The following is a 16,618-nucleotide window of genomic DNA, read 5'->3' on the forward strand; positions in this document are numbered from 1 at the left end:
ATCTTGCCTGTGTTTATAGAGGATTTGGCAGGTAGGCTTGGAAGGACAGCGGCTGCAGACTAAAGGGTTACAAGAACATCTCTTGGGGGAGGGGATTAAACTAATACTACAATACTACACAGCAGGATGGTGATAGGTGGGTGGTATATTACTGTTTGATTGGCAACTCTGGCGCAAGAAAATCATAAACTCCCTGGTGTGCATTAGGGAAGAGGGCGGCAAAGGGGGAGGCGGGGGTCTGCTATACTGTACAAATAAGATTTCTCCTGGAGTTTACAGGGTTTTTCGTTAGATATGCCATGTTAATATACTGGCGTCGTTGTTTTCCTATTTACATTGCAGCAGTTATGTCTTACAATATGTGCTATGAATGGCTTCCGGGTACACAGGTATAGTGCGTATGACAACAACTACTAGTAGTAGTATTATATTTTCTGTCTTTTCTATTTTTAGAGTACAACTAATGTAGGCTTCGTACTTCGTGCTATGTCTCTCAACGCCAACGCAAACATACCCGTTTGTCGGCTTTCAACTCCGTTGCCATTGAAAATGCACACACCAGCTTCATTACCATATGGCCAACGTATACCTACCCACGTGGCGGATACGAAAATTTTAACCACACGTTAGAGTCCCCTAAGACCATATCACGTTACCTAAGGTAACAAGATCCCTGTTGTGTGTATCTGTTTAGATGGACAGATCATCTCCCCAGACTTCCTTAGCAATCTCCACCTCCAGCTTGACCTTGGCCCATTGTTCTTCCTCGGTGAGATCATTACCCTCGGACGTCGAGCTAAAGCCGCACTGGTGGCTGAGACAGAGTTGCTTCAGGCCCTTGGGGCAGAACGAAGCAGCTTCGTTGAGGCGCTTAATGACCTCAGCCTTGTCTTCGAGAGCGGCCTTCTTGCTTGTCATGACACCAAGGACGACAATCTTGTTCTCGGGTAGGTGGCGGAGCGGCGAAAAATCGCCCGATCGCGCGTCGTCGTATTCGAGAAAGTAGGCATCCACGTTCAGGTCCTTGAATAGAACTTCGGCTACGGGTTCGTATCCGCCCTGCGCGAACCATTGTGAGCGGTGGTTACCGCGGCATAGATGTATTCCAATAGTCAAATCGGCGGGACGCTTCGAGATAGCCGCATTAATAAGTGCGGCGTATTGTCGAGCAAGCAGGTTAGCATCGCCGTGTCGCTCCTCGGCCTCAGCACGCATCTTAGGATCGCAGAGATAGGCTAAGTTAGTGTCGTCAAGCTGTACGAAGCGAGCACCGGCTTTGTAGAGGTCATCCAACTCCTCCTGGTATACACGTGCGAGATCCTCGAAGAAGGGCTCCAGCGTCGGGTAAGCCTTCTCATCAATAGTCTCGCGGGTATTGCGGAAGTGAATCATAGTCGGCGACGGGATGCAGACCTTCGGTGTGGCCTTGGCACCAGCTGCCGCGATCCGAGACTCGAGGTACTTGTAATCGTCGACTTGAATTGGCTTCGGGTGGCCAATCTTGTCAACGACGACGAGTCGTGGAGGCATGGTACCTCCTACGCTAACATTGGTAGACTGTAGAGCACCACGAAGCTCTATCCCGCTAAGATTTCGCAAGAAATCAACGTGAAACCATTGTCGTCTGAACTCTCCATCTGTGATGGCCCGTAGTCCAGCAGTAAGCTGCTTGTCGACGACATCAGCAACGTATTTGTCTTCTAGCTCCCTCAGCTGTTCGACCTTCAGCTTGCCTTCAGCAGCCTGTTCGCGTGCCTCGAGAAGTGCTTTTGGTCGCAGAAAAGAGCCGACCTGATCGGCGCGGTACACGCCATTAGGGAGAGACATGATGTCGTGCAACGTGGGATTCGGCTACGACAGATCGGTATAAGAAGCTGAGCTAGGAGAGGTAGACAAGTGGTTGTGGTGAGAAGACTTAGTTCCGCCAACCTAGTACTCTACACTACCTAAGACAGAGACAACAATAAGTAGAAGACGAGAAAAAGATTCCCTAGAAATCTAAAACAACATTACATATCATACACGGAAAAAAAAACCTCAACCTAACTTTAAACAACCAAGTTGATGGTCGAGCTTGTATCAGTGAGGGGCAAGGCCATTACTATTTCGTTTGGTGTCATAATAGAACCCTTGAAATGATATAGTACGTGACTAGAACAGGTAACCCCACACGATTTACTTGCCGGAATGTTGCCAAGCGGCGTAAAGGTGCGGGCAGTTCGGGGCAAAGTTATCTCATCCCAGTAACAAGTCCGTAACTAGCCAAATAGGAGAAGGTAGTAGGGCTCCGGTGGGTTGTACATTTTCGGGAGACGTCGTACCTTATGCTAGGAAATAGCAGAAATCCTACCTCAACTGCTCATCAGACACCTCAGACAGTGGGTTCGAAGGTTCCCAAAGATTGCCTCATCGTGGAACCCATCTCGGACCCCACGATGGTGGACGACTCAGAGCTCCTTCAGTCGCAGATGTGAGGCACATAAGCCAGCACATAAGCAATAGGATTTAGGTCAGCACTTCGGTAGTTGAAGAGCTCGTTCAAACTGGGGCATAAGGTCAGCAGAGAGCTCGGTCATTAGATGCTCAAATACCTCAATCTTCAAATGGAACAAGACATGAGTAAGAGGAGATAAGCTCGGCAAAGCAGAACGGAACAGAACCAGACTAGACCAACAGCCCCTAGTCCGTGGTCTGATTCGTTGCCAGTATTTCGTAACCGGTCAGTTTAAGTTGGATATGTATATAACTTGAGTTGACTGGTGGGTTCGTTTATACCGACGCCGACCAGGGAGGAAGACTACACAGTATAGTGATATGATAATGCGGATCATAGTTGGAGGATGTTAAAGAAACAAAAGAAGATTTGAGAATACATGTAGGAAAGAAAATGCGCATGATTACCTAACATAAGATTACCTAGGTACATAAAGTACATGTACCTAAATGAATCGAGATGCAGGGAAAATGCATGGTCCCCGATTATGCATATATGCACATATGCACAATGTATGTAATACCTAAATGTTAAGACTGGTAGGTCTTATTCGCATCTCGCATTTGCGTGCAGTTACAGCCTACAGGTCGAGTTAGCCGCTAGGATTGGCCCAGATTACTGTACTCTCGCTGTACCTACTACTGGTAATCCGTACCTATTATTAGCTTTCTCCTGCTACTGAGTTACAACTTACAGCCAGCCCATCGAGAACCACCCAACAGACGTCTAATTTGGCCTCATACATACACATTCAACACTTCTGCTCTATTCCGCATCCCCCGGTTGGTTCGGTTCGTCACGCTACATATCTTTCCCCATCCCAGATTTCCCAGGCGCTAGTCTGACGAACGACGGGTCGCCATGTCGAACCCGAACCAACTATACCTCCTGGCCGACCATATCAAGCTCTCCCTGCTGGAACGGCAGCGAGCGCAGAGCCTCAATCTCGATGGCGACTCAAAGGACGGGCATATATCCAGATCTTTAGATCAGTTCAAAGATGGATTAGAAGCGCTAGAAAAGGAGCAGAAAAGGCTCGAGGAAGCCGGCGATGAAGAGTATGCGACAGCATCTTAAGCGACCGGGTTTATGATATGCCATCTATACCTGAGAACTATTATCTTTAATATATCCCCTATTATACTAACACATCTACAGTGGCTTCCTCACCATCTCCGACGCCCTTCCCAGCCTACAGAAGCAATACGACGACTTGACATCCCAATTCCACGGGTTCTCCTCTCCATCCAGTGAATCCACCCTCACACATCCGAACGACCCGGCCCTGAGCTCGGACTTCGAGCACGCCACCACGTCCCCCCGCAACAGCACATCCAACCCTCCCCAAGCCTCCTCATCCTCGAATCTCCGGCCCAAAGGCACCCGCACCGCCTCCAAAACCGTGCGCTTCACCGACAACCCCGCGAGTCCCTCCGCGACCACAGACCCGGACCTAGAGGCGCAACTATTCGGGGCAAGCCGGTATCGGGACAACCCGGGAGATGACAGCCTGGGGTACCGGGACGAGGCGGCGGGGATGGACAACGTGCAGATCCACGCGTACCACCAGCGGATTTTAGACCAGCAGGACGAGCAGTTGGACGCGTTGGGAGCTAGTATCGCGCGCCAACGCGAGCTCAGCATGCAGATCGGCGACGAGCTGGACGAGCATGTGGCCATGCTGGATGATGTCGATAGCGCGGTGGACAGGCACCAGGGGCGGCTAGATCGCGCAAAGCGCCAGGTCGGCAAGATTACGAGGGCGGCGGGAGATAGTAAGCAGATGATTGCTATAATCATCTTGATTATTGTGTTGGTGTTGCTTATTGCGATTTTGAAATAAAGGGAGAAGAAAAAGAGCACGAGAGGGGGGGTGTAGCTAGGCACTTAAGGGGGGATTAGAAAAGAGGCGGGATGTGGTAATTGCGCTGGACAGGGCTGGATTGGACTGGCATACTCGAGTCCTCGTTGCATTTTGCATGGCGTCGGCATGGCGTTTAACAGGGAGACTTACATTGATTATATATATCATTGTTTATATTATACTTATACGTGGACGGGCACCACGGACTTATACATCGTTTATTTTTCTTTGGATATTTGATATAAATCGACTTGTGGACTATATACGGTCCTAGATTTCTACAGCCAAGTTCACTTTCTTGAAGAGCAATACATAGTTGTAATAGTTGAGCCGTGAATATATCCCAGCTGCAGGGGAAGATTTATAGGTTACAACACATTAGCAAGGAACGATAGTCAAGCATGTAGATACATAGATGCTTCAGCTAGTCCTTAGATCCTGAGTCCATTTTCATTTCTTATTCGTACAATACATATAAGTAAACCCGCCATAAAACCGCCTACCCTAACGTCCGAACAATGCCCATCATCATCATCATCTCCATCCCACCTATATCCACCCGTTTTACTTCGTCGGGCCCGTGTCATCCCTATCCATCAAGTCGACTCTGAACTCCCTAGTCAGCCCAATGTCCTTTCTTCTTACAAAAGCCCTTTGGACCTTACAGCCCATCGCGCATGCTGGTACCAGCCTTACTGGTCTCTTCAGCAGCGCGCTTGGTGCGTTCCTGCAGGGTCGCGATGTCCTCCTTGCCGCTGCCGCCGTGCCGGTCTGCCTTTACGGCTTCCTCGCTATCGGATGCTAGCTCGGGCTTCCAGTGGGCCTTGCCTTCCTTGTGCTTCGCTAGCAGGTCTTGCTTGTGCTTCTCTGGGTCGTATGTTTCAGATCCGTCTATGTGGGAGGCGGTATGTTAGCTAATTGGTGGTTCTTCTTCTGTCTTTTTGTGTGTGGATGCATATGATCCTTCTCTTGGGGGAGGTGGTGTCACTTACAGCTGCTCTCCTTGTAAGATAGGTTTGCGGAGCTGGTGGTGAAGGTCCGTTGTGCTACTGCTTGCCTACCTGTAGCAATTGTGGCAGCTGATCTGAATAGCATTCTGGAAGCCATTGTGTTTACGTGTGCTTGATATATGCTTGATATAGTTCTCGAGATGGTATAAGGTCTCTAGGTAAACGGCAGTAGTTGTATAAGTGACGATATAGTATGTTGAAGATAGTAAGTAGCTTCGAGCTCAAAAAAAGTGCGTATGAGCAATGTACTCGAGTCGGGGTAAGCTTAATAGTCTAATTGAACTTATCCCAAAGAGCTTTGAGGTAATTGTCTCGTAGTCATGGAACATGGCGCTGCTCTCACTGGCCGGAGACCAAGGAATCTACTTAATATTATGACGTCAACAGCTTGTAAGAGGGTGCCTCAGGTGGGTTATGCAAATCTAACGAGATATGATTGGCCGGTAATAGCTAGCGCATGGTTCATTCCTCGGCTTAGCCCGCTTTCTTTCTTCGGCTCATAGAAATAACAGCAGAGACGACATCACTTCTCCACCTAACCGTTGCACCTTATTATTAACTTAATCTTTGCTTCTCCCAAGTAGATACACCGTGTCCAAATAAAAATTAGTAGCATGCCATCTTTAATAATGCCTCGGAAAGTATCGTCAACTGTCCCCATATTCAAATCTACTAAGTTAGTAACTTATTCCCTAATATCCCAACACCGTTCTCTATTTTAATTAGCACGTCTATCCTAATGATAGACGTCAGAGTTACTAAGCAGGAACCAAAGGTAAATAAATACGTATTCATACATGTAATAACTCCTATTCCAGTATAAGGTCACAACTAGTAGTCTTCTTTATTGGAGTTGGTTTAGGTAGTTTACAGGTAAACGCATGTAGGAAGTTCTAATATCTACCTTATCGCGTTGCAAGTTCCTGTAGTTCAAATTGTCGATCCAGTAACTCTGCCATCTGACACTATGCGACGAAGTGACACTCAGATGCCATAAGCCAAAGTACCTCTTGTAAATATCCTCAAAATCGTACAATATGTCCTCAAAATAATAATATGCATATTGGGATGAAAGGCTCCGTGCTATTGAAGTAGAGTAAAGTGTCTTAACACTAATGATAAGTCTACCTTTAGAGTATTATGGGTCAACTAGACTTCAAACCATTTCCCTAGGCAAAAGTGACATCTGTTTCCTTGCCATATCAACTCTCTCCTTTGTTTCTATATCCCACCCAAGGCTTGATTTATATTTACCGACTCTAAATAACCAACACTAGCGGGAACTTCATAGTAAATGGTGTAATAAGGACCTAGGCCTAACCTGTGGTAACCATGACTTATACGCATGATAAATTCATGGAATAACAGCCACGCATATATATACACTTAAATCATACATATCTTTAAGTTGTAGCCATAGATATTATATGCGAGGCTGTCATTACACAGTCTTGTACCTAAGACATATCAAGCCTCCGTGGTCCTGACCTCATACATATAAAACCATAGAATAGAAAGCTGACATATTAAATCCCAACATCACAGTGTAAACCAAGCATGAAATATAATATTGTTGGGAACAAGCACTCGTATTAAAATCTCCAACCTCGAGCAGTTCCGTCCGTCCGTATTACGCCCCCCGATGCTCAATGGAGTTCCATCGAATGGACAGCCACATTTACCAATCTGATATCTGACAGTACTACATTTACCCGCATGAAGTCTCGAGTAACACATACATGATATTACTCGCAGCGGCCTCCGTCTCACCCCCGTTACCGGATTTATCTAATTGGTCTAGTATTCGACAGGACTCCGTTATCGACCACTGCCAGAGCTTGTGAAACTGATCCAATTCGCCAATGACAGAAGCGCATGAAGACATCCTAGAATCACATGGGCGAGTACCTCAACTTTTATGTATTTTAGGAATTATACAATTAACTACCTAACATACGATAGTTATAAACTTATATCTTCCAACTATTATAGAACTAGATATTCGCACTAACAAAAGTCTCACACCAAGCACGCACGCAACACAACGCCGCATCTCCTACCCATCACCTGACCGGGCCGACGAACGGACAACCTGCAGCCGAGTCGGGAACACAGCATACACCTAGACACAGTACCTGACCCAACCCAACCCAACCCATCCTATAAAACCAAAAGCCGGTACGGGATGCGGGGCGTCCGCATACATACCTACCTAGAGGTACCTACCTATGTAGGTATGCAGCAAAGCAGACCCGACGGACCACTATTCTCAAACGAGCAAGATAGGCCTTTTGTCCCCTTTCTCCTACTCCCCAAAACTCGCCAAAACTCGCATGCAGCAAGCCCGACGGGGAGACGACGGGGAAAGGGGCGGCGCGCATACATGGTATATATACACACATGCATAGGTACAAACATAGACACATACATACATACATACAATGTACATACATACATATAGGCGTAGCAAATACACTAGTTACCTAGTCACCCAGCCGGCCGGTCGACCGAAAAAACAATTTATATACCCAAAGATAGATCTCTGCATAGCGTATACGGTGTCCATCGGATGAGAGTCCGGCTTGTGCGACCCGTCTTTGGGATGTAAGAACCGCTGCTAGACCGATCCGAAGATGGATGAGACGGCAACAGTTGGGATGTCTAGCCTCGGTCTCATGAACCATAGAAATCAATTCTAATCGGAAATGGACAATTCCCATGATTTCTATATGCTTCAATGGGTATACCAATGATTACAACATCGCTATGATCATCAGTCACACCATCACAAATGAAGCAACACAGTAGAAGGTTAGAAGTGAGAGGCACATATTTCGCCCATTTCAATTGAACACATCGAATGTACGGTAGAAAACACCCAACAAAAGGCGTTCTCTTTTATCTTCACACACAAACACCAAAATAGGTAAACGCCACACAGCCGTTATGGAACCAGTTGGCGTGTACCCATTTCCGCGCCGCCTGCGCTTGTCCGCCCGAATATGATTTCCTATACACAAAGATTCCATCCTCCCCCAAATCGCCCCGAGAGAAGAAACCTGGTGATGCACTTGACCCAATTGGTAGAACCTTTGCTGCCCGGGGGAATAATACGAAAGAAACGGACTGGTATCCTCTCATCCTTTGACCGTAATACAAGGACAGTAAAAATGGCAAAAAGGGAAACAAAAGACGATGATGACGATGATGATGATGATGACATGAATATGAGCCCTGTATTTGCAGCCCCAAAGCACCGCGCAACCAACTCCCATCTCGTGCCATGAGCTTAGAAAAATAAAAATCAAGACACTCCGAGTGCCTACCCAATCCCGTTACTTTGTGTTGAGATTCTCTTTGACCCGGATATTTCCCATGTAAAAAAGACCTTGCCGAGTAGCACAACTCCGCCCCGATGGAAGAACCACCTGCCTGCTTAAACAAAATAGAAACCAACCCCTCGTCGCCAAACACTTGTTCTATATGTGTAGTGGTATTCTTTTTTTGCTCAAATGTCATAACCCGTGATGACGCTTTATCGTGCCGCTCCCAGATTGAACCCGATGACTCCGTTGTGTCGTGAACACCGATGCAATTACGAAATGCAAAACCGCCGTAACTTAAAACGCCCATTTGCGAACCCAAACAGCCCCCATCTTTCGAGGTCAGAACACCGGGATTATTGGGATTTCCCCTTTTCTCAAACCAAACAGAAATCAGGTGGTATCGGTTATCTTCAATGCCAATTCGCGCCCATCGTGAAGATCCGTGGAGAAAGTTTTACGATGAACACTAGTTATATGTCGAATAAGGATGTTTTATACAGGGAGAAAGTGGAGTAGAGGTGGAGTCCGCAGTCGAGCCCTAAAATGACCTGAAGATGTGTGTTGTTGATGCCTGATATCCGTGCCGGTGCCCGCCAAGATGAACAGCTGCTATTGGAGCAGCAAATGTCTTCTAAACGGAAAGTAGAAGATGTTCAGAACAACTGCAAACGAGTGTGGTTAGATGGTGAGTCATCTCAGCATCCAAAGAGGAAGCGAGGCGACAGGCCATCTACCACCGTCTGCCGATGTGCTGCATTCGGGCAGGCGAAACGGACTGCGGCGGGCTGGACATCGTCAAGCCATTGGCGGGGTTGATGATAGGGATGGCGTTGCGCGCCCGGGTGGCGGCGGGTGCATGCAACTTTAGGCTCGACTGCTGAGTTTGGAAAGTAGGAGGAATAAAAGCTGGAGAGGTAGAGTTGAGAGAGAAGCTGGAAGCAACTTGCTGCGGGTGCTGCGTAGGTGAAGCATTAGGCGAGTTGCTGGACAGTGAAGATCGGTCGGAAGAAGCACTGCTAATCGACACCAGCTATAGACGAACAGGTTAGTACTATGTTGGTACACGAACGAGTTATCAATACGACGTTGTAGAATAGGCGACGTATTAGACAACAACATCATAGGTGCTGGCCTGACTCACATCAATCTCCGTTAACAGCTTGGGGCAAAACTCCATGTCATCCTCGAGATCGAAAGAGCGGCTCGCTTCAAACTGTGATCGGAAAGCATTCACGGAAACAGATTCACTCAGCTCCTTCATGCTCCTCACACCACGAAACTGCTTCTGAGAGTTTTGAGATACAGAGAGCCTCGGTGCTCTCCGGTTTCGACCGCCATGGTGGTTGTGCGAAACCGAAGGAGCGGGTGCTGTTGGTTGATGATGGTTATAGCTGTAATAAGACATTATGATTGTTCTTCCCTTAGGGTCATGCGTAAAAGTATGCTTTTTTTCTTCTTCAAAATAGCTGTTGTAGATTACAGAAAGTGGTTGGACAGAGGAGAGAAGTTGGGTGGCGGTGTGTGTGTGCGGTCCTGTGCGTTGTTGGATTGGGTTGGGGGTGCTTTAAAGTTGCCGACCGTTGCGCTATTAAAATTCGGCTAGGAAGGAACAACAATAAGAACTTGTCTACCGTACCGGGATTACCTGTTTATAAATACGTATTGTTGCATAAAGAATGGTTAGATTTTATAATGTTCCCTGATCAAAAGTCAATATTGCATAATGCTTGATTTTTGCGCAATGCTTGAGGAAAGTACAATGCTAACAATAATAACAATAATTAATATTTTAAAAAATTAAAGAAAAATCAAAAAAATCAAAAAATTACCCCACTTTTTTTTTAAATGATTTCCGAAGCGCAATATTTACCACTATACCATTTTACTTTATTAATTATGTAAAATTTAAACCTTATATGTAAAAAACATAATTTAATACTGTTAACGTTGCACTTTCCGCAACCATTGCGCAAAAATCAGGCATTATGCAATGATCAGGGAACATTATAAGCTTCAAGCATTTTAATATTACAACGGTTAAACCCTACCATATTTTCCCGCTATGGTAGGTAATTTGCACAATGTGGCAATGTGAGAGAATAAGCTTTTCGAAAGTTTGTTGTTAAGAAGTGGTAGAATTGGTTATAGATTTTCGTTATGTGCGTTTCTGGGGTAAGGCTTGGAGAGTTTAAGGGACGGGCGAGTGTGGTAGGATCGATAAGAGTAAGAGAGAAGAAGGCGGGAGAGGAGAAGGGCAAGCTGTGATTCGGAGAAGGCGAAGGATTTTGTTGGATGGACAAGAAGCAGCAGAACAGCAGAAGGCGGCAAAGAAGGGTGGACCAAAGTCGGGGGGGAACTCATAGACGCTTGGGTCGCTTGCTGGCTCAAGACCTGGAGCTAGTCTATATAAGGCCTAGTGGGAGGACAACATTGAATGGCGGAAGCTGCAAAGACATGTAAGATCTGCAAGAACCTGCAAGGCCTGCGCAACGCACTGTTCTTACGGACCCACAAGCCTCAAGGGTTTCCTTCATTGATAGCGGGTGGGGAATTGAGCTGGCGAATGAAACTGGAGTCGCCACCTGAGATCATTGGATAACATATCCTAACATCCTAACGCTAAGACAAACGAGGACTAGCTCTGAAGCCCAGTTCGATGGGCGCTGTTGTTCCTTATGTTGTTCCTTGGATGTACCTAACATTAGTTGTTTCCCCATTGCTCTTAGGAATGCCACAGTGCCAGTCGGCTTGTTCTGCAGAACGCCTCCCCTTGGCCGCCTGTTCCCCCCTAACAAACCATATACATTGCAGTGCTTGTAATGCTTGTAATGCTGGCCGTCCCTTGACCAGTCACCCGTCACCAGATGTCCGCTGCAATGCGATCGCCAGCAGGTAGCTTGCCGATTAATTTACCGTAGCGAGTCCGCGTGCTGTGGTCTGGGACAAAGGAATAATAGCCTGCAAGCTGCGCCATCTGGTTACTGGACGAGGCTGGTCAAGAGTACCAGTCGGCAATTTGGTTCCCTTTGAAAGCCCTATCCAATCCGACCTATTATCTCGTTCATTACACTACAATGTATGTACATAGTAGCAACTACACTATGCTAGTCAGCACATATCAGGAGACTTGACAAAGGCGTTATTGACTGGGTGGGTCGATTGAGGGAGGGTTGAGAACACGGCTTCAATCTACTAAATCGGTTAATCGTTCGATATCGTCTTAATGCGAATAGCTTCATCTCAATACTCGGACCTTACTGTTCCTAGTTAATTCTTGTCGCCACTCGACGTTGATGAACCCACTATCGTCAGATCAACTAGATAGGTACGTAACCCCCCAACATCCCCAACATCCCCCAACGACGCATTCCCGAGCCTCGCGTGGATGATCGTTTCTCCATTCTGCGACTGTAATCCGTACATACATACGGAATAGTAGGATGCCTTTTCTAACCTTCGATGATCCAGCCTTGTTACCTATGTACATACGTAGTTAACGTAACCTAGTCCAGGTAGATTGATTACCTGAATAACTTCCCCTACCTGCTTTGCCTTGCGTTCAGGGGCAACTCCTGCATAGAGGAAGGGTTTATCCCTAAAGGGGAAATCGTTAGACTTTAAATGGGGTTAATTGGTAATTGTCTAATCCAATTTCTAAATTCGCTTTTACCCATAGCGTAATGAACATAAATGAACATAATGACACATCTACCAAAAGTTTAAAAGGGATGACGGTCTATATCCAATTGATCTCATCGTTCACATCCCGACTTTGTCGAAACTGACGAGTAACCATGGTGTTTAGTCCTTAAGGGAATGTCCAGTATCCCTTTGACAACAACGTAGTAAATACAACACCTGCCTTGCAGCGGTGGCTTCCCCTATGTAGGTAATTTCTTACGTCGGTACCAATTAGGCCAATTAGAGGCAAGTTCGGTCCTTTGGCTTGCTTGGGATTGCAGCCTTGCCAGTCGCTCTGTCACTGTGACCACTCATACATACTGTGATATAGTATTCCGGGTCCGGGCGTTAGAAACCCTTGTTGCGCGGTGGAGCGGATGATGGGTGTTGAACTGGAGCTTTACCCTAAACGTATAATCGTTAGGATTGCACATACCAGTCCTGCAAGCCACCATACCGGTGCAAGTGGGTACGGACCTGGTCTCGTGCAGCGTGAGACTGCTTGGGGTTTGGGACGACGGGGGTAATGCTGGTCTATTCCCTTTTATTAGGCAGCTTAGCAGACGACTTGTATCGTAGGGAGGACGGTAAGAGAGTTCTGACCGCCCATAGCCGCCTCGACGAGGTACATACATAGGTAGTAAGAAGGTACTTTGTAAGGGAACGGTTGAATTTCCCGCGCTCCTAAAAGCTGACAGCATTCCTGCCTTTGTCCTGCAGTTTCATTTCTCGAACTCGACCACTCGATATGCTTGTCGGAATATGTGTGAGAAAGTTATGATTCAGGCGCTTGCTCACCTGAAGTTAAACGTAATATGCGCTGCTGATCTATATTCTTTTCAAATCAAATCTGTACGGTTGTGAGACCAAAATACAGATTAGTTAACCAGCCTATCACGACTTGCGATGGGTTGGCGTCTGGTTGCTTGTCTGCGCCTGTGTAAGATAAGAGCATGGATCGTCGGAGGCAAAATCGCGATTGAGTGGCTAGTGACCGCCCAACAGAAGACGCAAGTTGCCGCCATGTGTAATGAAATTTGCCTCTGGTCCCCTGGAACTTTAGAGCCTAGAACTCGCAGACCCTGAACCTGAGAGGTGTTGACCTACATGTGTACGTATGTACACTGGTAGGAGAGAGGCTCGCACGATTTTGCCCGATATGCATTCGAAGAGTTCCCTCGCGGTTGTAGAAAAGTCTCCTGCGAGTGATGAAGAGTTGAATTGCGCCGACTGGGACGTTGACGATTGTGGCTCTGCCACCCGCTTTGTTCGACTGTAACAGTCTTACTTACAGCCGCTTGTGACGAAAGCGGCAAATTAAACCCCATACGTACTACCCGTAATAGATGTGTAGATACGAATGGGTAATTAGTGAAGATGCCTGGATGCCATCTCTTCTTTTACATAGTTGCATTCGCCCCATTCCTTTATGACCATTTACCTCTTCATTAATCTTGCTACGGCCAAATTGGGTTACCTATGTATGTATGCGGATCTTTTCCCACAACTTGTTTTAGTCCAGCGATGATCTCGTTCTCGAAGGTCTTTGGGTGGCATCCATCTATTCCTAGACCGAAGTCAGGCAGTCAGTCAGGGCAGCGATTGCTACTATTTTCGTGCCCCGGCTCTGGGAGAATAATCGAGAAATGCTGGGCAATGAATTCCGAATGTGGTAGATCTACCGACGTAGGAGAATCCCGGCCCTAGTCCCGATCAAATTTGTGGCTTGTTGTATCAGGTGCTTGTTAGCCTGTTTACTGCTTCTCTTTTGAGGGTTCGAGAAAGAGGCTCGGTTTTTTAGTCTTTCTATTAGTATCTCATGATGAAATGTGGTATGAGATTCTTGGTGGGTATACTCATCCATACATCTCATACTGGAACATACTCCTGTTAGAAGTTGACGATATGTGGATGTTGTGGTTGTAGAGAGCAAGTCTCACTAAGGGCTAGACAAGTCTTTTCAAGCCGTGTTACCCAACGTTACCCAATGCATTCGCTGTAAGCTTAGGTCCTCCACGAATTCGTGCATAGGTACATGCACACGCCTAGGTGGATAAGTACCGAGCTCGGACCATATACGATAGGACAGAGGCTGAGCGGCACCAGCCGTTTCTTCTAACTGACCGTTTTTAAATAAGACCGCCCCTCCGTTTTGCACCAGTCTCACTTATGAAATGTTAAACGTTATGTACATACCTTCATTTACTGATATATGTATGTATACTTATATGAGACACACACGTTTTCGAGGATATCAACAATGCGACAAATTATTATCTTATATAAAAATCTGTATGGCATTTGACTTTATGAAGCTTGGTGGCCGGTTACATTGAATGGCTTCGCTTACGGCGGCACCGACCAACTGTTCGACCCAACGTGTAACATTTGACGTGATTTATATCGGATTCGATCCCGTCTTGCGGGGAACCTTACATGGTACGTTCTTATCATCAGCGTAACCCTTTCCACCCTTCTACCCTTCCACCCCTTCTGCATGTCAAGGTTTGTGGGTCTTGGACAATGCCTATGTAGATGAGATAAGTGTACGATTTCATATCGAGTACTCTTCGATCTGGTGCAAGGGACACCAACTGATCATTCTATACACCACGTTAAGACTTTGAAGTCCTTAACCTCTGAAGAGTTGAAGGCCTAACCACGTGCATTGAAAATGGGCTCCCGAGACAGCGGAAATGTTCCAATAATAAATATTACCTGCCTTAGCTAGGAAACACAGCATGTCTGTAATTAATATAATATCATCACATAGTATTTACTATATACATACGGGGAATCGGAATTTATCCACGTAGCAACTCGTTAATACCTCCGTTCTAATACAATATCTCTTAGTTGGAGTGGGTGTGATTTAAAAGTTGGATATGTGGATTCCAGGTCAACCTCATATCCCACTATTTCGTACATATATTGATATCCATCGCTGTTGACATGTAGCCATCTTGGTACATGATAATTTCGCGACGCTTCTCAAACAACTCAGTGCCTTTTACGGGCACCAAAGACCGCCTACCACCTCTCCCTCGGTTCATGTAACACATCGTCTACCGTTGGTGACGACATCTAGTGCTTGTCTAACCCTCTGGCCTTGACGAATCTGTTAACTTGCTCGCGCATTATCTTATCATTATACTGCTCGTGGCATTCGTAGAACGAAATCAGTTCTTGTGTGCAGTCAATCATACCCTCAATATCCACGGTGCTCTCAGCAAGGAAAGCAGCGAAACGCTGTATCTTGCCCATCCGCACATCTTGTTGCTTGTCTTTCTCTGTGGCTCCAGGTGTATTTTGGCCGCTACCGGTGCTAGATCGACTTTGTTGGGCTTGCGTCAACGCCGCCGTTACTGCAGCCATGTTGGCATTATTATTCGGACGGGGAATTAGGGAAAGAAGAATGGCCGTGAGCGCAATAATGTGTGGCGCATATAAGAGCGGTAAGTCTGTCATGTAGTGATCGTTAATTACCGACAGTGCTAGATTGATCTCATCTGGAGTAAGGAAAAAATCGGATTGAAGGCTCGTTAACGTCCGGTAAGGTTGGTGGACTATTAGTTGGGAGTTCATCTCGGATATGAGGAAGAACTCGCATTCGCCGACGCGCGAAACGTCAGCGTGAAGTAAATCTAGGAGTATACTCTAGTCAGCCGAAAAGCCTAGTTCAACGCGAGGGTATAGTTTGAGCGCACCTGGCCATAGAGATCGTGCCTCCGTCACGAACATTCTAATATGTTGCGGGCATTCCTCCATCTTGCAAGCTAGATATAGCGCCGTAGTGAGAACGAGATAGGGATTCGTTCGACGAATTTCGACTTTGCAATAGAATCGCTTGATGTATAGCTGAGCCGTAGCAACAGCTTGTTGCTTGACGTTGAGTCTCTTTCCTAAACGACCGATTTCTAGCCAACAACTAGCATTAGCACGCGGCCTTGCATTAGGCGATAAGGTCTACCATCTTACGTTGATTAAAGTATATATTTAGATGCGTCCTCCGCGGCAATGGAAACATTTGTACTAGGGCCTGGTCGCTTTTCTCTAGCTCGTCGCGCATCTGAGCAAGTTCATCTTTCGAGAACTGCCAGAAGCGCCTCTGGGTTGACTCCCAGTAGTTGGCCGCCATTAGTCTATAGGATGACACTGCCTAGGGTATTTACCCAGGTAGTCGAAGAGAATACAAGATAAGTAAGCTTAGATAAACCCAACATTGGGATTGGGGAACATGATG

General features: G+C 46.5%; 6 protein-coding genes across 6 annotated transcripts; 1 reads left to right on the forward strand and 5 right to left on the reverse strand.

Annotated features, from left to right (window-relative positions):
* Positions 1–376: 376 nt before the first annotated feature.
* F4817DRAFT_23220 (UROD/MetE-like protein) lies at positions 377–2,382 on the reverse strand. The gene is made up of 3 exons (XM_049298939.1): positions 2,322–2,382; positions 2,048–2,253; positions 377–1,946 (listed from the first exon to the last, which is right to left on the reverse strand). The coding sequence occupies exon 3, from the start codon at positions 1,825–1,827 to the stop codon at positions 691–693; it is 1,137 nt and encodes a 378-aa protein (XP_049161208.1). The 5' UTR covers positions 1,828–1,946; positions 2,048–2,253; positions 2,322–2,382; the 3' UTR covers positions 377–690.
* An 884-nt stretch (positions 2,383–3,266) lies between these two features.
* F4817DRAFT_23328 (uncharacterized protein) lies at positions 3,267–4,668 on the forward strand. The gene is made up of 2 exons (XM_049298946.1): positions 3,267–3,552; positions 3,653–4,668. Exons 1-2 carry the CDS (start codon positions 3,356–3,358, stop codon positions 4,335–4,337), a joined length of 882 nt encoding a protein of 293 aa, XP_049161209.1. The 5' UTR covers positions 3,267–3,355; the 3' UTR covers positions 4,338–4,668.
* Positions 4,669–4,825: 157 nt separating this feature from the next.
* Positions 4,826–5,576, reverse strand: F4817DRAFT_23302 (uncharacterized protein). Its single transcript, XM_049298944.1, has 2 exons — positions 5,351–5,576; positions 4,826–5,249 (listed from the first exon to the last, which is right to left on the reverse strand). Exons 1-2 carry the CDS (start codon positions 5,463–5,465, stop codon positions 5,020–5,022), a joined length of 345 nt encoding a protein of 114 aa, XP_049161210.1. The 5' UTR covers positions 5,466–5,576; the 3' UTR covers positions 4,826–5,019.
* Positions 5,577–8,180: 2,604 nt separating this feature from the next.
* Positions 8,181–9,212, reverse strand: F4817DRAFT_23358 (uncharacterized protein). The gene has a single exon (XM_049298949.1). The coding sequence runs from the start codon at positions 8,999–9,001 to the stop codon at positions 8,273–8,275; it is 729 nt and encodes a 242-aa protein (XP_049161211.1). The 5' UTR covers positions 9,002–9,212; the 3' UTR covers positions 8,181–8,272.
* Positions 9,213–10,251, reverse strand: F4817DRAFT_23357 (uncharacterized protein). The gene is made up of 2 exons (XM_049298948.1): positions 9,836–10,251; positions 9,213–9,724 (listed from the first exon to the last, which is right to left on the reverse strand). The coding sequence occupies exons 1-2, from the start codon at positions 10,097–10,099 to the stop codon at positions 9,425–9,427; spliced, it is 564 nt and encodes a 187-aa protein (XP_049161212.1). The 5' UTR covers positions 10,100–10,251; the 3' UTR covers positions 9,213–9,424.
* Positions 10,252–15,459: 5,208 nt separating this feature from the next.
* On the reverse strand, positions 15,460–16,513 carry F4817DRAFT_357277 (cyclin-like protein; the record flags this gene model as incomplete). Its single annotated transcript, XM_049305898.1, has 3 exons — positions 15,460–16,019; positions 16,083–16,292; positions 16,354–16,513. The coding sequence occupies 3 exons, from the start codon at positions 16,511–16,513 to the stop codon at positions 15,460–15,462; spliced, it is 930 nt and encodes a 309-aa protein (XP_049161213.1).
* Positions 16,514–16,618: the final 105 nt, after the last annotated feature.

Source organism: Daldinia loculata (genome assembly GCF_022478755.1).
Source record: "Daldinia loculata strain CBS 113971 unplaced genomic scaffold F4817scaffold_11, whole genome shotgun sequence".
NCBI classification, from domain to species: Eukaryota; Fungi; Ascomycota; class Sordariomycetes; order Xylariales; family Hypoxylaceae; genus Daldinia; species Daldinia loculata.